Source organism: Moschus berezovskii, chromosome 5, assembly GCF_049115385.1.
Source record: "Moschus berezovskii isolate FMDL1 chromosome 5, NW_MosBer_1.0, whole genome shotgun sequence".
In the NCBI taxonomy this organism is placed as follows: Eukaryota; Metazoa; Chordata; class Mammalia; order Artiodactyla; family Moschidae; genus Moschus; species Moschus berezovskii.
Genome location: NC_142464.1, coordinates 98,460,484 through 98,487,304, shown reverse-complemented (window position 1 = coordinate 98,487,304; position 26,821 = coordinate 98,460,484). Strand labels below are relative to the sequence as shown.

Genomic DNA, 26,821 nt, shown 5'->3' with positions numbered 1-26,821 from the left:
TAGCCAGGTTGATGTGATTTAAAAAACAAAACAAAACAGGCCCTTTATATGTAACAAGTTGCTCTCATGTTTCCCAAAAGGATCAAAAATCACACTAAGTTGATTTAAAGAAATTTGAAGGAAAAAAAGAGTAAGAAATGAATGTGAATGTTGGAAACTAAATAATCTACAGAATGGCAATAAATAATAATAACACATGTTATTCAAATAGCATTTGGTCATCATTCATAATTATCACACTTTGAAGTAAAACCAGAAAACGTAATCTAGTAACAAGTACAGCTAAAATGCTCCCCACCTACAGCAGCAGCAGCTTTGATCTTCCTCCTGACATACGTGTGGCTTGCTGGGTTATCACCCACTAATATGATACTGAGGTGAGGCCTTCTGTTCCCAAGGGAAACCCAAGAGTCCACGCCGTGCTGGATTTCTTTCTGGATTTGTTTGGCCATTTCAGTTCCTGAGATAATAATTGCATCATATCTGTGGAAAACAAACAAACAAAAAACAAATATACTACTAAAAAGGCAGTAAGGACTATCCAGCCACTTCAATTTAAAGTACGAGAGTGAACAAAACATCTATGATCCCCTAAGAGAGCAACCAAACTTTGATTTTTTTCAGATATATTTGACACTCATTCTTCAGGTTCAGAAATGCACGCGTAACTTTTTAAAAGTAGTCCAACTCTGCTTTTTAGTTCTGCATTATGATCTGTCTATTGTATACATTTCTTCATCACTTTCACATATGTTTTTCAATTATCAAATCACATACTCAAGACCTAGAGTATTGGTTCTAAAAGCTCTTCTTTTTTTTTTTTTTGTCCCAGAAGGGACAGATCAGCACAGTCGAGTTAAAACTGGCCCCTATCTTCAAAGCCCCAGATATGTATACACCTGGCCCCATAGCCTTTTGATCCAAAGGCAAAGTCAGTTCACTCTTAATGGTACATCCAGTACAAAATCCTGAAGTCATGAGCTCTATACTACACAGCTGCTCTCATTTACTCCGAGAAAAATTGTGTCCCACAGCTCTAGGACTCCGTGACAACAGCTGCCAGTACTGCCATGCTTGTCATTGATGAGAATCAGGTCAGGAAGCAAATGACTGTTTCCCTTTCTCCCCACACCACCACCCCCGTCACCCTGCTCACAACAAGGCATTATTTCTAACAGAAAAAACGCACATTACGTCATGGCAGTTTATAAGTGCTTAAGAAGGTAAAGCATGGTATACTTTGATAGACGACATAAATTTATCTCTGAAAAGGCACAAAAATGAATGCATTATGGGAAGGCTTTACTGCTCTCCATGATCTCAAATTTAAAAGTGGTGAATTAATATTGCTCCTACTACATGCAAGGAGACATAAGAGAAGCAGGTTCAAACCCTGGGTCAGGAAGATCTCCTGGAGGAGGGCATGGCAATCCATTCCAGTGGAGAATCCCATGGACAGAGGAGCCTGATGGACTATGGTCCCTAGGGTAACAAAGAGTCGGACACAACTGAAGAGACTTAGCAAGCATGCACGCACTACTGCATGTTTAGTTTTTAAAGGTATTAGATAAAATAAAAGATAGTTCCATCTGGTGCTCCCGTGCTTTCCCTATTGAAAGGTCTGGTGAAATCATGATCTATAGTGCATGAATATTACACAAAACACTAAATGCACGTCAACAAATATTATGCAGGAGAAGAAATGGAGGAAAGGAAAACCTTTACCAACTTAATTTTTTCAATCACCTGTACAACTTTTATGTTCTAATGAGAGCAGGCATCATGAATATCAGCCAGCACAAACAAAATGAAAACGTTGTCACCCCTCCCAAATAAGTCAGCTCCCCTTTCTGACAGGTTGGTATATACACATGCAGAACCAGATCAAGAATACCCTTATTTCAACCTGGCACCAGTGGTCTACAGGGTTCATCCAGGTTCATGCAATTTTGATGTCAACAATATTCTGCTAAGAAGTGATCCTGAAATACAGTCTATGGATACATACATCAGAATTTCCCGGGAAACTTACTGAACTTGCAATTTCTGGATGCCCCCTCCACCACCACACCCATGATTCAGGACCCCTGGGGGAGGAGAGACAGCCTGGCAATCTGCACATCTAACAGGCTCCCACAGGTATTCTTATGCATGATCATGTTTGAAAACCACTTCTTTAGTTCAACACAAAGGTGTATTTTAATAATCATGTGTCTACTAAGTCACTTCTGTCGTGTCCTACTCCTTGCAACCCTATGGAGCCCTCCAGGCTCCTCTGTCCGTGTGATTCTCCAGGCAAGAATACAGGAGAGGGTTGCCATGACCTCCTCCAGGGATCTTCCTGACCCAGGGATCTTCCATCTCCTGCATTGGCAGGTGGGTTCTTAACCACTAGCACTAGGTTCCTAACCTGGGAAGCCCCAAGAATAATCATAACCATGGATAAACAAGTAACTGGTTTTGGTATCAGGGTGAAACTGGCCTCATAGAATGAGTTAGGAAGTATCCATCCCTCTTCACATTTCCAGGAAAGTTTGTATAGAATCGGTTTTATTTCTCCCTTAAGTGTTTGGTGGAATTCACTTGTGAAGCTCTCTGGCCCTGGGTTTTCTTTGTGGTAAGGTTTAAAACTACAAGTTTAAATTATTTAATACAGAGGGCTCTTTAGGTTATCTATCATTTCTTGAGTGACCTTTTGTAGTTTGTATCTTTGTACTTTCTAATAATTAGTATTAATACATAATTATTAGACTAAATAAAGATAAAATACATTCACTTTTGAGTTTAAATTTTATTTTTCAAGATTAAGAAACAAACTTTTTTCACTGTTTACTTTGAATTCCTGATGCTCATTTGTTACTGATTCATTTAAGTGGACTTTTAATACTAAGGGCCTTCCCCGGTAGCACAATGGTAAAGAATCTGCCTGATAATGCAGGAGACTCAAAAGATATGGATTTGATCCCTGGGTCGAGAAGATCCCCTGGAAAAGGAAACAGCAACCCAGTCTGGTATTCTTGCCTGGGAAATTCCATGGACAGAGGAACCTGGTGTGCTACAGTCCATGGGATTGCGAAGAGTCAGATACAACTGAGCACGCATACACACAGACATTAATACTGAAAGAACAAGGACCTCCTATATTAACAAGTACTAAGGGGCTGCAGATATGGCAAACAATTTCAACATGATTCATTTATAAGAGGTAGGAAAAAAATAAACAATAAATAAAATAAGAAGTAGCAAAAAAATGCTTTCCAAAAATTAAGTTGTGTCAACAATATTCAGATAGGCAAAATACTCTGCTTCAGAAGTGAGTTTATCTGCTAACATACATCTGAAGTCACTTTTAAAGAACTGACTTTAGATGTAAAGAACATACACTTGTATTTTAAAATATAAAACCATACGAGCTCCATGTTGCATTTTAACAGTATATGAATAGCAATGCAGCTTCTTACATGTTTTATTAGCCAATTCTCTGTTAAATACAGTGATTTATTCATAGATTATTGTGAAACTGGCAACACTGGACATAATTCAGGATAATTACAGTCTAGAAACTACAAAACTGTGTAACCTTGAGAATGTCAGAGATGATAATGGCATAAACTGATTTCTGACTTCCAAAAAGACAATCTATTTGCAGATTAAACTTGATTGCACCTTTTCTGTTGGAGGCTGAGGTGACAGGGCTTAACTTTACATGATAGCACTGATGTGCTAAATTGGCCTGCTAATTATAGCTGACGTGGTTTAGTCTGGTCTAGCTGGTGTTTATGGGTAAACACCCATATGATTGCCACCCAATTATGAAGAGAGACTTAGAGCATTTTCAGTCACAGCTGGTCCATCCCACTGATTTCCCCAGTCACTGGAGAGGCTGAGCAAGACTGGCTCTGTGGGAGACACAATTCAAGGATAAATGAAGCAACCCCGAATTGGTGGAGGGCCAATGCAAGATGCCCGCATCAATCTACCTGCTAGCAGTACTGGTAAACACACACATTAAGAGCTCACATAGATCTCAGTGCATAAAGAAATGAGATTTATTTAAACATGCATATTGTTGAAAACTGTTAAATATCAGCAACAACTCAAATGTTCAGCCACAGAAGCACACAGCTCCTAAGAATTCACCTTCAGATCTCGATTGCTGCCAGTCCATTCTCCACACTGCAGCCAGAGCAATTTTCCAAATGGAAACATGCCAGCTCCATTGTTAAAACTGCACTATATACCCATGTTTAAAATTAATTTAATAAATAAATATTGAAAACTGCTTATATGCCAGGCACTATTCTATGCACCAGGAATACAAATAATAGTGCACGAAACAAATTACTCACTTTCACAGAAACTATATTTGTAATTGAAGACATAAGCAAAATTTTAAAGCAAATATTTAATATATTATGTGTGAGAAATAGAAAGAAAAGGTATATGTGGAGGCCAGAATTACCATTTTCCATAAGAAAGTTAAAGTGTCACTTCTCTGATTAATCGGGTAACACCTGAAGGTATACAAAGAAGTGAAGGATTATGTTTTATGGTTACCTGGAGAAAAGAATTTAGGCTAAGGGAAGTACACAGCAAGTGCAAAGGACTTTAAGCTGGAGCATGCCTGGTATGTTTGATGAATAGCAACGGGGCCAGCGGCTGCAGTGAAGAACAAATGGGTCAGAACAGAATGTAAAGTCAGAGAAGGAGTGTGACCTCAGATCACATCGTACTCCAGGCCTTTGGAAAGATGCTGGCTGTTACTATGGGAAAGCAGGCATTTGAAGATTTGAGGAGTGCCATGACCTAATTTTCATTATTCAGTGATAATTGGTTAAAACGTGGAGACTCTATAGGAGGAAGCAGGGAAGTGAGGACACCAGTGAAGAGGCTAGTGTGGAATCTCAGGCAAGGGATGATGGTGGCTGGGACATGGGCAGAGCAGGCAGTCAAGGTGCTGAGAGTAGTCTGATTCTGAATCTATTTTGAGGGTGGAGCCACTGGGATATACTGAGATTGAGTATAGGGTGTAAAGAAAACAGAACAGAAGTCAAACATGACTCAAAAATGTTTGACCTGAAAAACTGAGGGAAAGGAAGTTTTAATTCAAATCCAAATGGCCTGTAGCTTACACGCCCTTGCATGAGCTTTCTTCAGCCTCATGGTGCTAACGAAGTCCCACAGTACACACAGCTGCATTTATCACTTGTGCTAGTTTCTCATTTCTGGGCCTTCACATACACTATTCCTTTCACCTAAAACACTCTTCATCATTCTCACTTCTCTAACATCCCTACCAATCTGCTCCTCACTCATTCCCACAGTCCTCAAGTCTCAGCTTGGAAGGCAATCTGGGAAATGTCCTCTGACACCTTCAAACTGGGGATCTGCCTCTGCTAAGAGTGCCCACAGCACCCAGCTCTTACCCTCATGTAGAATCTTAAGTCCTTATTAAAATTACTGTCTCCCTCACAACACTCTAAGCTGTGTAGGACAGGAAGCTTATATTTACTACTGTGTTTATAAAATATTTGTGGGATTATCAGAGCTAAATTATTGTATTACAGTATTTTGGAGTTAATATGTAGCCACTGAATATAACTATAAAACAGCAATATGTTAAAATGTTTGCATAAAATTAAGTGAAGAAATTAAATGAAAAATATGCCAAAGCCTTTGACTGTGTGGATCACAATGCTGCTAAGTCACTTCAGTCATGTCCGACTCTGTGCGACCCCACAGACGGCAGCTGACCAGGCTCCACCGTCCCTGGGATTCTCCAGGCAAGAACACTGGAGTGGGTTGCCATTTCCTTCTCCAGTGGATCACAATAAACTGTGGAAAATTCTAAAAGAGATGGGAATACCAGACCACCTGACCTGCCTCTTGAGAAACCTGTATGCAGGTCAGGAAGCAACAGTTAGAACTGGACATGGAACAACAGACTGGTTTCAAGTAGGAAAAGGAGTATGTCAAGGCTGTTATATTGTCCCCCTGCTTATTTAACTTATATGCTGAGTACATCATGAGGAATGCTGGGCTGGAAAAAGCACAAGCTGGAATCAAGATTGCCGGGAGAAATATCAATAACCTCAGATATAGAGATGACATCACCCTTATGGCAGAAAGCAAAGAAGAACTAAAGAGCCTCTTGATGAAAGAGAAAGAGGAGAGTGAAAAAGTTGGCTTAAAGCTCAACATTCAGAAAACTAAGATCATGGCATCCGGTCCCATTATTTCATGGCAAATAGATGGGGAAACAGTGGAAACAGTGGCTGACTTTATTTTTCTGGGCTCCAAAATCACTGCAGATGGTGAGTGCAGCCATGAAATTAAAAGACGCTTACTCCTTGGAAGGAAAGTTATGACCAACCTAGAGAGCATATTAAAAAGCAGAAACATTACTTTACCAACAAAGGTCCGTCTAGTCAAGGCTATGGTTTTTCCATTGGTCATGTATGGATGTGAGAGTTGGACTATAAAGAAAGCTGAGTGTCAAAGAATTGATGCTTTTGAACTGTGGTGTTGGAGAAGACTCTTGAGAATCCCTTGGACTGCAAGGAGATCCAACCAGTCCTCCTAAAGGAGATCAGTCCTGGGTGTTCATTGGTAGGACTGATTTTTGAAGCTGAAACTCCAAAACTTTGGCCACCTGATGCGAAGAGCTAACTCATTTGAAAAGACCCTGATGCTGGGAAAGATTTTTTTTAATATAAATTTATTTTAATTGGAGGATAATTATGTTACAATATTGAATTGGTTTTGCCATAGATTGACATGAATCCGTCCTGGGTGTAAATGTGTTCCCCATCCTGAACCTCGCTCCCACCTCCCTCCCCATCCCATCCCTCTGTATCATCCCAGTGCACCAGCCCCGAGCATCCTGTAACATGCATCGAACCTGGACTGATGATTCATTTCACATATGATAATATACATGTTTCAATGCCATTCTCCCAAATCGTTCCACCCTCGCCCTCTCCCACAGAGTCCAAAAGACTGTTCTATACACCTGTGTCTCTTTTGCTGTCTCGCATACAGGGTTATCATTACTGTCATTCTAAATTCCATATATAATCCATTTTGAGTTTATTTTGGTGTATGGTATTAGGAAGTGTTCTAGTTTCATTCTTTTACAAGTGGCTGACCAGTTTTCCCAGCACCACTTGTTAAAGAGACTGTCTTTTCTCCATTTTATATTCTTGCCTCCTTTGTCGAAGATAAGGTGTCCATAGGTGCGTGGATTTATCTCTGGGCTTTCTATTTTGTTCCATTGATCTATATTTCTGTCTTTATGCCAGTACCATACTGTCTTGATGACTGTGGCTTTGTAGTAGAGCCTGAAGTCCGGCAGATTAATTCCCCCAGTTCCATTTTTCTTCCTCAAGATTGCTTTGGCTATTCGAGGTTTTTTGTATTTCCATACAAATTGTGAGGTTATTTATTCTAGTTCTGTGAAAAATATCATTGGTAGCTTGATAGGGATTGCATTGAATGTATAAATTACTTTGGGTAGTATACTCATTTTTACAATATTTAGTCTTCCAATCCATGAACATGGTATATTTCTCCATCTATTAGTGTCCTCTTTGATTACTTTCAGTAGTGTTTTATAGTTTTCTACGTCTTTTGTTCCCTTAGGTAGATATATTCCTAAGTATTTAATTCTTTTCGTTGCAACAGTGAATGGAATAGTTTCCTTAATTTCTCTTTCTATTTTCTCATTATTAGTGTATAGGAATGCAAGGGATTTCTGGATTTAAGAGCTAAATGTAAGACCAGAAACTATAAAACTCCTAGAGGAGAACGTAGGCAAAACACTCTCCGACATAAATCACGGCAGGATCCCCCATGACCCACCTCCCAGAATATCGGAAATAAAAGCAAAAATAAACAAATGGAACCTAATTAAATTCAAAAGCTTCTGCACAGCAAAGGAAACTATAAGTAAGGTGAAAAGACAGCCTTCAGAATGGGAGAAAACAATAGCAAATGAAGCAACTGATAAAGGATTAATTTCCAAAATATACAAGCAGCTCCTGCAGCTCAATTCCAGAAAAATAAATGACCCAATCAAAAAATGGGCCAAAGAACTAAACAGACATTTCTCCAAAGAAGACATAAACATGGCTAACAAACACATGAAAAAATGCTCAACATCCCTCATAATCAGAGAGATGCAAATCAAAACCACAATGAGATACCATTTCACACCAGTCAGAATGGCTGCTATCCAAAAGTCCACATGCAATAAATGCTGGAGAGGATGTGGAGAGAAAGGAACCCTCTTACACTGTTGGTGGGAATGCAAACTAGTACAGCCACTATGGAGAACAGTGTGGTGATTCCTCAAAAAACTGGAAATAGAACTGCCATATGATCCAGCAATTGCACTCCTGGGCATACACACCGAGGAAACCAGAATTGAAAGAGACATATGTACTCCAATGTTCATCTCAGCACTGTTTATAACAGCCAGGACGTGGAAGCAACCTAGATGTCCATCTGCAGACGAATGGATAAGAAAGCTTTGGTACATATACACAATGGAGTATTATTCAGCCATTAAAAAGAGTACATTTGAATCAGTTCTAATGAGGTGGATGAAACTGGAGCCTATTATACAGAGTGAAGTAAGCCAGAAAGAAAAACACCAATACAGTATACTAATGCATATATATGGAATTTAGAAAGATGCAAATGATAACCCTGTATACGAGATAGCAAAAGAGACACAGATGTATAGTACAGTCTTTGGGACTCTGTGGGAGAGGGTGAGGGTGGGATGATTTGGGAGAATGGCATTGAAACATGTATGTTGTCATATGTGAAACGAATCACTAGTTCAGGGTTGATGCATGTTATAGGATGCTCGGGGTTGGCGTGCGGGGATGACCCAGAGGGAGGATGAAGGGAGGTGGGAGGGGGTTTCAGGAGGGGGAACTTATGTAAACCTGGGGCGAATTCATGTCAATGTATGGCAAAACCAACCAATATTGTAAAATAATTTGCCTCCAATAAAAAATAAATTAATTCCATAAAAAAAATAAATTCCATATATATGCATTAGTATACTGTATTGTTGTTTTTCTTTCTGGCTTACTTCAGTCTGTATAATAGGCTCCAGTTTCATCCACCTGATTAGAACTGATTCAAATGTATTCTTTTTAATAGCTGAGTAATACTCCATTGTGCATATGTACCACAGCTTTCTTATCCATTCACCTGCTGATGGACATCTAGGTTGCTTCCATGTCCTGACTATTATAAACAGTGCTGCGATGAACATTGTGGGTACACATGTGTCTTCTGATTCTAGTTTCCTCGGTGTGTATGTGCTGGGAAAGATTGAGGGCAGGAGGAGAAGGGAACAACAGAGGATGAGATGGTTGGATGGTATCACTGACTCAATGCACATGGGTTTGGGTGGACTCCGGGAGTTGGTGATGTACAGGGACACCTGGCGTGCTGCAGTTCATGGCCTCGCAAAGAGTCAGACACGACTGAGCGACTGAACTGAACTGACTGAACAAAATAGTGAGACAGGTAGTATTCTGGATATTTATCTATCTTAAAATGGTATCAAAACAGATCCTGAATTAAAAGTGAATAAATGCAAAATATGTATGAAACATATGAAAAGAAAAAAATAGTAAAATTAACAACCTTACTATGCATTTTAAGAAAAATATTATCATCATCACTGCAATTGTGTATATTGAAACTCTCCCCTATCAAAACCTTATCTTCTCCTAGAGAGTTAAACATAATCCTGAAATTGGGAGTTCATAATTCCATTGCTTTCCTCATTTAATGTTTGTATCTCTAAACATCAGAAATATAATCATATACATTATATACTATATAATGTAATAACATATATCATATATACTATACATAATGTACACCAATATATGAGCTACATTATATATCTCACATTTATATATGATATAAATATAAAACATAATATCTCTCTAAGGGTTATACTCAGGAATGGGAGTGCTAGATTATAGGATACATTTATATGTGTTTAGTTTATGCCACCTTATTTTCAAAGTGGTTGCACTACATCCACCAGTAGTGTCTAAGAATTTCTACTTCCTTGAGATTGTCAAAGTTTTTACATAACACATTAGTTTAATGGCATTTTGTTGTAGCTTAAATATGTGTTTCCCTAATTACCAGAGGTTGAATGTCTTATAGGTTTATTGGCCATCTGGAGTTCCTCTTTTATGGGATGCCTGTTCACCTCTATTGACCATTTTTCTAATGGATTATTAACTGTGCCTAATTTGTAGTAGCTATTTATGCATTCTGAACACTAATCTCATAACAGTGAGAAATGGGGTATTTCCTGCTATATCAGTAAACAAGGATGTCAGAGTCATTAGGGATTCCAGCCCTCCAGTGCACTCAGGAGGTAGAAGACCTGTACCATCTGGCAGCCATCAGACCACAATGCAGCCACTCTCTGTGGTGAGCACCAAGGAACTAGAATGTGAAGATTCACCACAGACTGGCCTCAGATAGCTGAGCTGCATTTGAAAGAAGTGATTTCAGTGAACCCAGATTCCTGCATCTTCCCACACATAGAAAACTGCTAAATTCCTTGAGATATCTGGTTTTCTTTAATTCACAGAAATACTTTTGATGTTCAGACTACTTGTTCTTTGTTTCAAACTTCTATATAACCTGACTCCCCGCTCTACCTCCTTGGAGCAATTCTCTCAGGGATACTTAAGATGATACTGCCTCCCGGGAGTAAGTACTAAAAATTTCTGCACACATAAAACATAACTCTCAACTTTTAGGCTATGTCTGTTTTTTAAGTCTACATCAGTTATATCTGTGTATCAAGTATCATCAGTATATGGTTTGACTTTTCACTTATTTTACAGTTACTTTTGATGGAAAGTTCTTAATTCGAATGTGAAAACCATCTTTGCCTCTAGAACTTGCACCTCTTATCTCTTAAGAAAACCTTCATCTCTGACAAAATTTATTTACAGAACACAACAGGACTCACAGTTGATGAGACAGACTGGCTAAGGAATTGCCAAGAACTTTCTGAGATGCTATAGGCTAGATCTAAAAATCTTACTGGACTTAACTAAAACCTCTCTAAAGTAGTTCTGCCAAGCCTCACTTAAGAACCACTGATTTACACCCCCATCATTCTCAAAGTAAAAATCCCCATTCTAGTATTCCTGACAGGTCTACCTGTCAGGTAGACCTACCTTTGTAGCCAAGCAGGACCCCATGAGGCCTTCCCAGGACAGGCTTTCCCCCATATCTTTTGCATTAGCTCCTCTCTGAAGTACCTATATAATAATATTTGAAGCACATTTCCTGAGCTGTTTTGCAGATGTAAAAAAACCTCCCTCGTGCTAACAAATGAAAGATGCTAACTATTTGACAATGATGAATACATAGCCCCAGGCCACCAGAAGTCTAAGGACTGATAATGTTAACCCCTGGGATACCACTCTCCTACCTCATCATCAGCCAATCAGAGACTTGTGCATGAGCTGATCACAGACCCTTAGACACTCCCCCTCCCTCACTTGGCTTTTAAAAGTGCTCTGCTGAAACTCTTCCGGGAACTTGCAGCTTTTTAGGGCATGAACCACCCATCTCCTTCATTGCCTTGCTGTAAACCTCTCTCTACTACCAAATCCTATTGTGCATCAGGCATGTGAACTTGCATTAACACTTTCAATATAAAGAAACCTATGAAGCATGTGGATATTCTTGAAACTGGTCATGGGGCATGTATTCATAAGTATGCAAACAAGCATACAATCTACCAACTAGGACTCTTTGCAACTCCATGGACTATAGCCTGCCAAGAATAAGAATATTGGAGTGGGTTGCCATTTCCTCCTCCAGGGAATCTTCCTGACCCAGGGATGGAACCGGTATCTCCTGTGTCTCCTGCATTGCAGGCAGATTCTTTAGCTGCTGAGCCATGGAAAAAGCCCAAAAGTATAAATTGATAACAAATCAACAAATATTGTACACATAAGCTCAGTTATTATAACTAAATTACAAAGCTATTATGAAGAAGTTTGTATTGAACACAAAAAATTATTTCATCATAGCAGAATGCACTCTCTCACTGCCTGCCTACATGACTTTAAAGAAGAGTGTTTAAAAATATATTTTGTAAATGAGCCAGCAAGTGTTGCATTTTGTTCAAAATCTACTGGAAATTATCAACATATTTAAAAAAATATGCCAGACAAGGGGGGAATGAGAAGTTCAGATTTGAAACATCTAGTGAACTACAAATACTGAAACCAAAGCTTACAATAGAAACGTACCCCGTCCCTCCAAAAGGAGGCAGCTTCTGGAAGCTCCAAAAGGAGCTAATTAAACAATGATGCCTCAAGCATTATACAAGCAATTTTGAAATTCTATTGCTGAGGGTTGAATTGTGTCCCCAAAAAGATACGTTCAAACCCTAATCCCTGGTACCCACAGCTGTGATCATATATGGAAATAAGGCATCTGCAGGTGTAATTAAGCTGCAGGATGAAGTCACACTGGAGTTAAGTGACCGTAAATACAATATGACTCTTGTAAGACAGAGAGAACTCCACATGAAGACAGAGGCAAGATGGCCACATGGCTATAGATGCAAAATTGGAGTCATACAGTTCTAAGCCAAAGAAAGCCAAGGATTGCCAGCAATGACAGGATAAGAGAGTGTGGTTCTGTGGATTCTCTGGATTTCAGACTCCTGGCCTCTACAAATGTGAGGATAAGTTGCTGTTGTTTTAAACTGATGAGGTTCAGGGCAGGGTGCCCCAAAATGTGACACTCTAACATGCAGATTATTTCCTGCTGAAAACAACCAAGGCCCAAAAGATTTGGGATGAAACCTTTGAACTTCTCCCAAATGCCTAAGAGAACTTTAAGAATTGGAATTCCAGTTCCAGGAAGGAGCTGTCACCACAGATAACCACACTGAAGTATGAACTAGGTGTGGTGGACAGGGAGGAACCTAGCAAGGCCGGTTTGATCAAAGTTCCCTCTGTGTCCCTCTGTCTCTAGATGGCCAGGCAAACATTTGTTCACCAAACATTAACTCTTTTCATATTCCTGTGAATTACCTTCAGTTCAGTTCAGTCGCTCAGGCATGTCCGACTCTCCGCGACCCCATGAATCACAGCACGCCAGGCCTCCCTGTCCATCACCAACTCCCGGAGTTCACTCAAACTCATGTCCATAGAGTCGGTGATGCCATCCAGCCATCTCATTCTCTGTCGTCCCCTTCTCCTCCCGCCCCCTACCTTTCCCAGCATCAGAGTCTTTTCCAGTGAGTCAACTCGTCTCCAGTAGCATACTGGGCACCTACCCACCTTGCTGCTGCTGCTGCTTAAGTCACTTCAGTCGTGTCCGACTCTGTGTGACCCCATAGACGGAAGCCCACCAGGCTCCCCCGTCCCTGGGATTCTCCAGGCAAGAACACTGGAGTGGGTTGCCATTTCCTTCTCCAATGTGTGAAAGTGAAAAGTGAAAGTGAAGCCGCTCAGTCGTGTACGACCCTTAGCGACCCCATGGACTGCAGCCTACCAGGCTCCTCCGTCCAAGGGATTTTCTAGGCAAGAGTACTGGAGGGGCTTGCCATTGCCTTCTCCCCTACCCACCTTACTTCTCTTCAAAGTCCTAGACACTTACCTTCTTATCCTTAATCCAGAATAATGTATATATCTCATCTTGCCTGTCTTTGGAATTCGTCCTGTTTATGTAAATTCCTCACATATAGTTAAAAATTTGATTTTTTTTTTTCTGGTTCATCTGCCTTCCCTAATTTCAACTGCCAGCTCAAAGAACTGACAGTAAAAAGAGGAGAGTATCCCCTCCTCTACAAAGCCATCTAGTTTGTGGTACTTTGTTTATGGCAGCCTTAGTAAATAAATACATCTTTAACCCCAATTCAAAGTATTCCAATTTATGGAAAGAACTTTGGATGAATCTCCTGTTTTTCACTGATTAAGTGTCAGTGAAGAGTTCTGACAAAACTTAGCCAACTGGAGGAGAGAATGGCAAACCGTTCCAGTATTCTTGCCACAAGAACCCCATGAACAGTATGAAAAGACAAAGAATATGACACCAGAAGATGAGCCCCGCAGGTCAGAAGGTGTTCATTTTGCTACTAGGGAAGAGCAGAGGGCAATTACAAGTAGCTCCAGAAGAATGAAGCAGTTGGGCCAAAGCCAAATGACACTCAGCTGTGGATGTGTCTGGTGGTGAAAGTAAAGTCTCAGGCTGTAAAGGACAATATTGCATAGAAACCTGGACGTTAGGTCCATGAATCAAGGTAAATTGGATGTGGTCAACCAGGAGGTGGCAAGAGTGAACATCCTCTTAGGAATCAGTGAACTAAAATGGACAAGAATAGGCAAATTTAATTAAGGTGACCATTATATCTACTACCATGGGCAAGAATCCCTTAGAAGAAAAGGAGTAGCCCTCATTTAACAAGAATCTGAAATGCGGTGCTTGAGTGTGATCTTACTTTTTTAACTCTAAAAAATGTGATTTCATCAAAAAATTATACAGTGACATTGCCATTAACACAAATCAAAAACGAAGTCAATCTGACCCTTAGGTATCTTTCACACAATGCACCCTCTCATCACTTGCTCAGGTGACATCTCCTACAAAGGCAGGAACTTTGCAAGTCACCCCCAAAGAAGGCACGGCAAGGAGCTCTCCTTTTCAGCAGTTTGTTCTCCCCCTATGACTGAGCTAGCACTGAAAGCCCCTTCATTAGGAAAGAATATGTCATAATGGAGAGGCCAGGGAGGAGAGTTAGCAGTCGGGTAGCACAGCACACTACAAATTACTCAACCAAAGCCAGAAGTCCTGAGAGGCAGCCCTGTTCACCTTTAAAAGCTGGCCAAGTTACTTAACTGCTTTCAAAGGCATGCAATTTCCTCATGGATATAATGGGAATAATCTCTGTTGACCTTATATAAGAAGCTTTGACTAAGAGTCCATTGACTCATTTGTAAAAATGGATCTCCTAGTTTCTGTTAAGTAATAGATGGAGAAATATTCAGAGAACCAGAAGTAATATGGGACTAAAAAGCCATCAGGGCTTCCCTGGTAGCTCAGTGGTAAAGAATCTACCCGCTAATGCAAGAGACATGGCTTCTATCCCTGGGTCGGGAAGATCCCCTGGAGAAGGAACTGGCAACCCACTTCAATATTTTTGCCTGGGAAATCCCATAGACAGAGGAGCCTGGTAACTTAGCAACTAAACAGCAACAACAAAAAGCCATCAACATTTAGTGTCGTTTCAATGAACTTGTCCATTTATCTATTCACTTTCCAGAAAATAAACTACAATCATACTAATCTATGGTTCCTAGAACTAAATTAAGTGTTTAATTAGCTAAAACAAAGTAGTAAACAGGAGGGGAAAAAATCACTACTTTTCTTGTGTATCAAAATACTGTTTCACAAAATAGTACAACAAAGTTCACTCACAAACAGCAGTGTATTTAATTTGTATACTTGACATCTTGCTTCTGCATCTATATTTTAATCTCATTTTCAACCACAACTTTAATTAGAGCTGTAATAAACTGTTTTATGATCTATAAAGATGAAAAAGCCTAATACAGTCATTAGCAATTAAAATATCTCTGCAGGTCCTAGCATAGTTTAAATGCTTTGTATCTTAGGGCAAAATTTGAAGATTTAGGGGTTCAAATTAACAACAGTAACAAAACAAACTCAAGGGAACCAGGGCAAAATTACATATGGAATAAAACCAATCACTAACTAGTACTAGGGAGCCTTTCAAAGCAAGTGAATTTTTTTTTAAAGTAAATTAATATTTAGAAATGTTAAGTTTAAGGTTTTTTAAAAAACATTTCATTTCACATCCCAAATGCTATCTTACACTGTGAAGTAAAGAAATTATACTTCCGTAAGTCAATAAAAAGTAAAGCAAATTCTTTCCATTATGTACGTACGATTCTTTCATTCAGTTTTGTAACTTAACACTTTCAGAACTCTAACCTGTGACTTAGAACATCAGTAACAACCTAAACCCCTGGAGAAGGACATGGCAAGCCAATCCAGTATTCTGGCCTGGAGAATCCACGGACAGATGACCCTGGGGGGCTACAGTCTATGGGGTCGCAAAAGAATTGAACACGACTTAGTGACTCAACAACAATAACCTAAACATCCATAATTTTTGCAGAAAAAAATCTTATATACTAAGCTTTGTACCATGAGAACACTTGGGAAGTTTGTTAAATCCATGTACATCTTCTCAGAACAATTTTTTTTTAATGTTTAACATAAAATACACAGGTTTACAGAAAACCAGTTTTATTGAAATACTGTTATCAAATACTTTTTTAAATAAAACACCTAGTGGCAAGTCTAATTACTACCATAATATCAAAGAGTACTGGTGAGTGTATATATGTTTTGAGATCTTTGCATCAACTGTGTTATTAATATACCTGTATTTTTGCTGGCAATATTATAAGTTGTACTCCTATTACTGTGGTTTGAGGCAAACATTCACAATTGAAGAAAATGCTAAATTTAGTAGAGATTAGTGACCTCCCATCTAAGTTTAGGGATCTTTAAATTCTAACCATGAAGTCCCAAGTAGAGATACTCTATATCAAGGATATCTGACAATACAATTTTTAAGATTTATATGCAAAATCAGGTGCCTTGATTGACAAAAGTTCTGCAATTTAATAAGAATTTTCAGAACGATGATAAGCAATAGGGAAATTTATAAATTGCTTGTAGAGAAATGCACTGGATAGATCATGCAGGTTCCAACTCTGTCTTCACCATTTATTTACTGTGTTATCATGGACAAGTTATTTAATTTCTTTAAGTCTCAATCTCCTAATCTGTTAATTGGGAATAGTAATAGTGTCTACTTCCTTCAGTTGTTATGAGGATTGAAGGACAAACTACATGTGAAAAATCTCAGCAAAATGTTTAACACAGAGTAAGGAATGATTAAATATTAATAAGAATTTATTTTTCAACAATACAACTGGATTGCTTAAAGCAAGATGATCTTCATTGCAGAGTTAATAAATAGCCAAAGTGGGAAAAGGAAACATCTGTTTTTAAATTATAATATGCCCTCAGTTTAGAATGACAAATCTTTGAATAGTCTCTTGGTTCGAGGCATACTCTTTAATGATAGTAATTCTAGAAACCTAAGTAGGAGATCGATCCTGGGTGTTAATTGGAAGGACTGATGCTAAAGCTGAAACTCCAATACTTTGGCCACCTCATGTGACGAGTTGACTCACTGGAAAAGACTCTGATGCTGGGAAGGATTGGGGGCGGGAGGAGAAGGGGACGACAGAGAATGAGATGGCTGGATGGCATCACCGACTCGATGCACATGAGTTTGAGTGAGTTGGTGATGGACAGGGAGGCCTGGCGTGCTATGACTCATGGGGTTGCAAAGAGTCGGTCACGACTGAGTGACTGAACTGAACTGGAGTTCAGATCATTAAGTGAACCAACCTGGTTGGTATGATGATGTTGACAGGAACATAACCTGCATCTGAGAGTGAATTATTTAACATTTCAAGGACTAGACATTAACCAATAGCAAAATGGTTAAGTAAATTAAGGTCACTTGACTCAATGTAATACTAGCAGCCAATAAAATGTTAACAAAAACAATGGCAACACAGAAAATACCTATGATATAATATTAACAGGAGCAGCTGGATAAAACTTGGATACTATCAACCCTGAGGTCTTCTTTGAAACTAATTTAGGTTTGTATTATATCCCATTCTGAACACAAATTAGCTGATTTTTTTTCTGGTCTAGATTGGACTTCTTAGTAAATCTCACTAATTACTAATCATTAATTTATCCCACTCATTGGACAGTTCAGTTTTCACCCAAGCTCCTACATCTTTAAGCATCCTTCTACAGCTTCAGTTCAGTTCAGTTCAGTCCCTCAGTCGTGTCTGACTCTTTGCGACCCCATGAATCACAGCACGCCAAGCCTCCCTGTCCAACACCAAATCCCGGAGTTCACTCATGTCCATCGAGTCGGTGATGCCATCCAGCCATCTCATTCTCTGTCGTCCCCTTCTCTTCCCGCCCCCAATCCCTCCCAGCATCAGAGTCTTTTCCAGTGAGTCAACTCTTCGCATGAGGTGGCCAAAGTATTGGAGTTTCAGTTTTAGCATCAGTCCTTCCAATGAACACCCAGGACTGATCTCCTCTAGAATGGACTGGCTGGATCTCCTTGCAGTCCAAGGGTCATCCCTAAATCAAACTATTTTTAAAAATTTTCATTGAGTTCCATGGAATTCCATGAAGAGTATGCGACCACAGTAGGTAATCTGCTGGGTTTCTTTGTTGCTACTTTTATCATCTAACTAGGGTATTAACATGAAAGAATAATATAACTACAAAGCATCTGAAAAACAAAGATTTGGGTTATTAAAGAAATTGCTAGATTATTACTAAAATCATGATTAACAAGGTCTGAGATTAGTATTAATTTTCTCTGTTCACCTGTTGATCCATTTTAATCAGAAAACTTGATTTTGGAGACATTACATTAGAACATATTATTTCTGAACAGCTGAAATACAGATATAAAACTAATATATAAGACAATAAATGGTGAAACATTTAGGTTCTAAATTTAAAATGACATAACTGCTACAGTCCATGGACTCGCAAGAGCAGGACACGACTTAGTGACCAAACCACCACCAATACCTGCTAAATAAAAACTTTAACCAGATAGCTGTCATAGCTCATTGTCATTAGAAGAGGTAAGTCATTAAGACTCAAAAATCACAATTTCCCAGCAAAATAAAATGTGATTTTGAGAAACTGCCCTTGCTAGCCATTGGCACAAACTCTATCTTGGTTGAAATAATTCCATGGAAAATCAGCTTCAGTAGTGGTACTAACTGGAGTCTGGGTTCTTTAAGCTTCACATGAGGATAAAATGATCTTTAAATAAATTCTATAGCAGAGAAACTGAGTAAATACTAGAGGCGAGGGTCTCAAGAAAAACAAACAGCTGTACGTATACAATTTGTCTTTTTAAAATTGAAACCATCCATTCTTTGAAAGAAGGTGTTAGTTGCTCAGTCACGGCCAACTCTTTGCAACCCCTGGACTGTAACCTGCCAGGCTTCTTTGTCCATGGGATTCTTCAGACAAGAATACTGGAGTGGGTAGCCATTTCCTTCTCCGAGGGATCTTCCCCACCCAGAGACTGAACCTGGGTCTCCTGCATTGCAGGCAGATTCTTTACCATCTGAGCCAACAGGGAAGTCCTATAAGACATGATTATTTACATAACATAAACCAGTATCTCTTACTAGCTCCAAAAATATAGGTTTTTTTAATTAAAAAAAAAAAAAACCTTGGGATATCCATTTAGTTACTAAAAATGAGTTGATGTAGTAAAGCATGGTTTGGGGAAGCCTCTGTTAGAGGATACCCGAAAATCTTCCTTGAGAACGGCATTAACATAAAAGTCTGTAACCTTGCCTCCAGATGGGATAGACTGCTGCCCAGCAGCACTTAAAAACACCGCACCAGACTCATGTGATGTTTCACAACCCAAGCACATTTTGATTTGTAAACTTCTCACACAGCAAGGCAAAACTGGGAAAATTTAATCACCGAGAATTTTTTATTTGTAACATTTTGGCTTTTTAGGTAATTCATTTCAAGAAACAATAAGCTGCAACAAATAGAAGGGACTTATTCATTTATTTCCTTGACATTTAAATATATTTTCTTTCAATTAATAAATCTATTTTATCATGAGTAAATGGGGGGAAAACTCACTGCAAATTTTAAAGGGAAATCATTTTGAGATTAAATATTAAACAATAAATAATAATTTTGTAATTTTCAAATTCTGTTAAACACTATTTCTTGAAATTCTCTACTAAAAAAGTATTTATATGTTCCATTATAAGTATCTAATTAGCCAAAGATATGAAAGACAATCAAAAATACTTTGTTTCATTTGAGGTTCTATACCAGAAACTGGTAGTAAATCTGTTCATTGAAAATAGTCAATATCATTAGGGAAAGAGTTCATCAAACCCAAAGATCCACTGCAGTAAGAAAAACACTAAGGCTCAAATTTCAAGTCAAGAGGATAATGTAGGATTTAAACCACATTCACTATGAATAACTACACAACTACTGTGTCACTACATATTAACTCATTATTGACCGGGGGATTTTTACAGAGACTAACACCTGTGGCCAGCAATTTGTTATCAAGTGATATTGATATATCTCCAGTCAATAACATTTGGGTAACAAAAGACATATTAATACATCTCTGGTCAATAATGTGTTAAAAGAGATAACCGAGGATGGGGACAGGTGGGGAGGCAGACAGTGGCGACCTCTGGAAGATTGAATCTCTTCTCTCTGCTGGTCCTAGAAGAGAAAAGAGACACCAATGAGCATCAACACACTGTCCGGATTTCTCCCCACCCGAGACCCATGAGTCCACAGGTGTTTCTCAACCTTACAGCCAACTTCACCTTCATATATGGTACTTAGTGACAAGGGGATGTCAGAATGCCACCTATCCTAATCTAACTAGTGCTGCCTTGAAAAAATAAAAACCTATCAAAGGTATTACTTATTTGTATACAGCTATAATCTGAACGCAGCTGGGCTGAAAGTAACACTTCTTTATTTACATTAAAAATAGCTTTCCAAAATTATTCGGAGAAGGCAATGGCAAGCCACTCCAGTACTCTTGCCTAGAAAATCCCATGGATGGAGCAGCCTGGTAGGCTGCAGTCCATGGGGTCGCTAAGGGTCGGACATGACTGAGCGACTTCACTTTCACTTTTTACTTTCACACATTGGAGAAGGAAATGGCAACCCACTCCAGTGTTCTTTATTACACTCAATTATTTTAAATTACAAAAGACCGTAAATTCAATTTAAAAAGCTCTGAATTATCCATGTGTGTACGTGCACGTGTGTGTGACAACAAGGGCTTCAACGAGACAGTTAGGTTTTTGGCTGTTATGGTTCTCATTCAGTGTATTGATATCTGCAGAATACAGGATGATGGGGTTGTCTATTTACACCATCTGACAAAGGGAAATTAACCAACTTACACAATTTGAAAAAGGTTATCTTCACTCTGGGAAGAAGCCCTAAAATAATTCAAATTCAACAAGTAATTATCTAAATAGTGTGACTGTGGTGCATAATTCCTTCAATTCTGTAATGCAAAGAGAATTCTACAGAATCTGCTTTTCCTAGGTTGCAGAGTTTGTATCCAAACAAACTGGCATTTTTTTTTCAGACACCATGAGAGCTTCCACAGTCAGAACTGTGAGTCATTGTTATTTTCTCACATATTCTCTGGAAGACAAACAGCAGTCACTACAAACTAAGTCCAAAGTAAACCCCATAGGATTTTTTTTTTACTTCAATCACGCAAGACTAAGATCCAAACATATACAATGAAGAGTTAATCAATTTAAGTTAAATAAGCGGTCACTATGTTTCCTCATTACTGATTTTTCCTTTCTTCCTGGCATAGTGCTGGGTATTGGGGCTACAAAAAGACGAGTAAGGCACAATCTCTGGCCACGTAAAACTGCAGTTACAGCATGTTATTGAAATCCCTGTACGTCTGAAAACAAAAGGACTCACTGGTTCTGGGTCAAAAGAAATTATTCTTAGCTTCTTAGATCTGAGTTTGTATAATAGCTACAAGTAACGGACGGACGGACAAAGCGAACCATTTGTACAGAACAGTTAAAACCTACTTGCAGTCTGCTAGCCAGCAACACGGTCCAAAGAGATGCAAGGAATCTAAGATTGATCATGTCAATCTAAGACTGCTGACATCTGGGAAGCGCCATACACAAAAACACCGAAAAGTCAAGATTAATGTCTGATTTTGTGAAATCATTAAGAACTGTAGAGCTGGAAAAGACCCCAGTATTACCACCAACAAAGAAATTAGGAAACTCGAAACCATCTGGCCATCGCCCACTCCTTTGTTTACGAAACAGTCACAGTGTTAGTCGCTCAGTCGTGGCCGACTCTTTGCGACCCCATGGACTGCAGCCCACCAGGCTCCACTGTCCATGAGATTTTCCAGACAAGCATACTGGAGTGGGTTGCCATTTCCCCAAATGCTTCAAACAAGCAGACCACGTGTTTTCACGGCCCCTTTTCTCTGGGTGTCAAAGGTCTCCCTCAGTCACTCAGCTGCACCTGCCGCCAAGAGGGAACGTTCCAGTGAGCGCAGAGAACAGCCAAGTGGCCTGACCCGGGGCGGATGCGACCAGCCGGCCTGGCCTGCAAGGCCAAGTTCCGAGCGAAGCCAGGCCTCGCCCCCGCCCCGCCGCGCGGCTGCCCCGAGCCCCGGCTCACACGCGCGCGGCCTGGCTGCAGGCGCCCGGCCGCCCCTGCCACCGCCAGTGGCTTCGCACCCGGACTCGAGGAGGTCGAGCGTACGGGAGCGCTCGTACCTCACGCCGCTGCTCCGAAAGCCCCGGGACGCCTGCTCGGCCGCTCCTGGCGCCGCGAAGGGCGACACCGCGCTGCGGCTCAGCGCCCACACTCGGCCCAGGCGGCCGCGGAGCAGCCAGAAGCCGCGGGCCACCACTGTCATGGCCGCGAACGCCGGCTCCCTGACGGAGGCGCCACCTCCGCCGCTCCGGTCCGCACGGCGCCAAGCCGACTCCGCCCCCACCCGGCTCGGCGGGAGAGCCAGTCCCACCCGCCGAGGGTTCCCGGGGGCGCCTTGCAGGGGCGGGGCTAGAAGCCGAGTTCGGGGCCGGGGCGGGGCGGAAGGACCCGAGCCTGTACCGCCAGAGGGCGGGGCCGGGGCCCGAGCCCCCGGCTGGACTAGCACGTGCGCCGGCAGGCTGGAGTTTGAGCTATGGCCTGGCGGCGACAGCGCTTCTCTTGCACTGGGCGCGCTGCTGATGTGCCCATAGCGAGGACACAGGGAAAGCGTCTAAACTAATCAGTTCAGGCAGCACACTCCCTTTCTCCCAAACCATTGCTCTGCCCCGCAGCTGCCCAGGCTACTGGTGATTTCATTTAAAGCAGGAAGGATATTACAGATTCTGTCTCCCTTAGTGAGACCTTGGGATACCTTTCTCCTGAGAGCAGGAGAAAGACAAGTGTGACTGTGTGGAGGGAGCAGGGAGTCCTGGATGAACAAGGCTTGGACCTAAGAATTTCTGTTGCTCTACCTTATCATTTCCACTTTGGAGAGGAAAACCTGTCATTCATTTTCTGGAGCCTATGATCAAACTTACACTACCTAGAAACCTGTGTTACGTGGTGAATTTGTAATGAGAAAACAAAATAGCAGCTTCCTTTAAAAAGTAAAAATCAGACTGACCATTTTTTTTATGCTGAGATATGGTAGAAAATGAACTGAGTTATGCTTTTATTTGAGCAAAAATCAGCTTGAATCAGGCAGCATCCAACCTAGCAGATAGAGAGTTCTAAGGAGCATGTCTTTCACAAAATGAAAGACCTGTAGGCAGAAGGAAGCAGAAGTTATACTAGACAAATCAGTGGTTTCGTTTGGCTATTGAAAGGTTACTTTCCTTCAAAACTGCAGAAATATATCAGACCTACTATCTAACTAGTGATAATATGAAGAAAGAACTACCTTCATGCCCTTAAATTAAGTATTGTTTTAAAATTTTTTCTTGTAGTCCACCTTAAGGATAAAGCAAAATATAGAAGAAGTGCACAAAATGAAAAATACATAATTGGGAAAATTAAATATATTTTCTATATTAAAAATACAGGATTATTTCTATGAATTGTTACATTCATTAAATTAAAAGTAATTAATTGATAATTAAAATTATCAATAATGATAGCTAAAAGTTTCTATAGGTTTACTCTGTTCCAGGCATTCACTCCTTACATGGATTGCTTCATTTAATCTTGACAATAATTCTCTGAGAAAGATCCTCTTGTAATTCTCATTTTACAGATGATAAATTTGATCTATGAAGAAATTAAGAAACTTGCCCAAAGCTACAAGTCTAGGAAGTGGTACATTCAAAATTCAAAGAAAGGCACTTTGATTCTGTAGGTTAAAAATAGTAATAATCCGTGGGACAAAGAAGACATGAGAAGGGAAAATGAACAGAGAATATATCAAAATTTGAGGAAAGCAGCTAACGAAGTACTTCTGGAGAAATCAGTATCTTTAAATGCTTATTTTAGAGAAGAGTAAAAGTCTCTTGAGAGTTCCTTGGACTGCAAGGAGATCCAACCAGTCCATTCTAAAGATCAATCCTGGGTGTTCATTGGAAGGACTGATGCTAAAGCTGAAACTCCAATACTTTGGCCACCTCATGCGACGAGTTGACTCACTAGAAAAGAATCTGATACTAGGAGGGATTGGGGGTGGGAGGAGATGGGGACGACAGAGAATGAGATGGCTGGATGTCATCACCGACTCGATGGACATGAGTTTGAGTGAACTCCGGGAGTTGGTGACGGAGAGGGAGGCCTGGCGTGCTGTGATTCATGGGGTCGCAAAGAGTCGGACACGACTGAGCGACTGAACTGAACTGAACTAAAGGTCTAAAATCAATGGTCTAATAATCTCTAGGTCTATCCATGTTGCTAGAAATGGCATGGATTTATTCTTTTTATGGCTGGGTAATATTCCATTTTATATATGTACCACAACCCACTCCAGTATTCTTGCCTGGAGAATCCCATGGACGGAGGAGCATGGTGGGCTACAGTCCACGGGGCTGCAAAGAGTCAGACTCAACTGAGCGACTTCACTTTCACTTTCACATCTTATTTATCCATTTCTCTGTTGATGGACATTTAAGTTGCTTTCATGTCTTGGCTTTTGTAAATAGCACTGCAATGAACATTGGGGTGCATGTTTCTTTTTGATTTATAGTTTTTTATGGATGTGGGACTTCCCAGGAAATACCGTGGTAAAAGAACCCACCTGCTAAAGCAGGAGACACAGGAGATGAGAGTTTGATCCTGAGGTTGGGAAGATCCCCTGGAGTGGGAAAAGGCAACCTACCCCAGTATTCTTGCCTGAAAAATTCCATGGACAGAGGAGCCTGGTTGGCTACAGTCCATGGGATTCCAAAAGAGTCAGACACAACTAAGCAACTGAGAACGCAAGCACAGATATATGCCTAGGAGTGTGATTGCTGGATCATATGTTAGTCTTATTTTTGGTTTTTTGAGGAATCTCCGTACTGTTCTCCACAGTGGCTATTCCAGTTTACATTCCCACCAACAATATAGGAGCATTCCCTTCTCTCCACACTCTCTTCAGCACTTACTGTTTGTAAACTTTTTGATGATGGCCCTTCTGGCCCATATGAAATGATACCTAGACTCATAGACTTTGGAAATATACTTATGGTTACTAAAGGAGAAATGTGGCAGGGAGGGATAAACTAGAAATTTGGGATTAACATATATATATACTACCCTATAAAATAGATAATCAACAAGGACCTACTGTATAACTCAGGGGACTCTAATCAACAGTCTATAGTGACATATATGGGAACGGATATATGTAGTACTTATTTACTTTGCTGTATATCTAAAACTAACACAATATTGTAAGCCAACTGTACTCCAATATAAAATAAAAATTAAAAATTAAATAAAATCAGTGGTCTAAGCTTCTACAAATTAGAGAAATAAGAACAGTTGAGCTAAAGATAAGAGCTAAATTAAATAGAAAACAGAAAAACAGCAGATGAAATTAATATTATCAAAAGTGAATTTTGAGCATTGATAATACAATTGATAAAATTGTAAGACTAATTAAAGGAAAAGAGCATTATAGGGAGCAATGCGTTCCTATTCTCATTCCTACATGTTTTGCTGAGTGTCAAGACTAGACCCTGACCACTTTTTACCTGGCCCATTTCTCAGGAGTCTTTTTTAAAAAATATTTTCTTTTTTTTTTTTGGTAATTAATTTATTTTTTATTGGAGGAAAATTATTTTACAATATTATATTGGTTGGTTTTGCATACATTGACATGAATTCGCCCCAGGTTTACATAAGTTCCCCCTCCTGAACCCCCCTCCCACCTCCCTCCTCCCTTTATCCTCCCTCTGGGTCATCCCCGCATGCCAGCCCCGAGCATCCTATAACATGCATTGACCCTGAACTAGTGATTCATTTCACATATGACAACATACGTGTTTCAATGCCATTCTCCCAAATCATCCCACCCTCACCCTCTCCCACAGAGTCCCAAAGACTGTACTATACATCTGTGTCTCTTTTGCTGTCTCGTATACAGGGTTATCATTTGCATCTTTCTAAATTCCATATATATGCGTTAGTATACTGTATTGGTGTTTTTCTTTCTGGCTTACTTCACTCTGTATAATAGGCTCCAGTTTCATCCACCTCATTAGAACTGATTCAAATGTATTCTTTTTAATGGCTGAATAATACTCCATTGTGTATATGTACCAAAGCTTTCTTATCCATTCGTCTGCAGATGGACATCTAGGTTGCTTCCATGTCCTGGCTATTATAAACAGTGCTGCAATGAACATTGGAGTACACGTGTCTCTTTCAATTCTGGTTTCCTCGGTGTGTATGCCCAGAAGTGAGACTGCTGGATCATATGGCAGTTTTATTTCCAGTTTTTTGAGGAATCTCCACACTGTTCTCCATAGTGGCTGTACTAGTTTGCATTCCCACCAACAGTGTAAGAGGGTTCCTTTCTCTCCAGATCCTCTCCAGCATTTATTGCATGTAGACTTTTGGATAGCAGCCG

General features: G+C 40.0%; 1 protein-coding gene across 4 annotated transcripts in view; it reads right to left on the bottom strand.

Moving 5' to 3' along the window:
* Nucleotides 1–22,878, bottom strand: part of MTHFD2L (methylenetetrahydrofolate dehydrogenase (NADP+ dependent) 2 like) — a 149,655-nt gene extending 126,777 nt beyond the window's left edge. For 2 of the 4 annotated variants that reach the window (XM_055434444.2, XM_055434445.2), the window contains exons 1-2: nucleotides 22,527–22,868; nucleotides 299–483 (exon numbers count right to left, since the gene is read on the bottom strand). In XM_055434444.2, coding sequence (XP_055290419.1) covers nucleotides 299–483; nucleotides 22,527–22,669 — 328 coding nt within the window. In that variant the 5' untranslated portion in view covers nucleotides 22,670–22,868. Of the gene's footprint in view, nucleotides 1–298; nucleotides 484–22,526 lie in introns of all 4 variants that reach the window. The other 2 variants (XR_016037456.1, XM_055434443.2) reach the window with 2 other exon arrangements.
* Nucleotides 22,879–26,821: the final 3,943 nt, after the last annotated feature.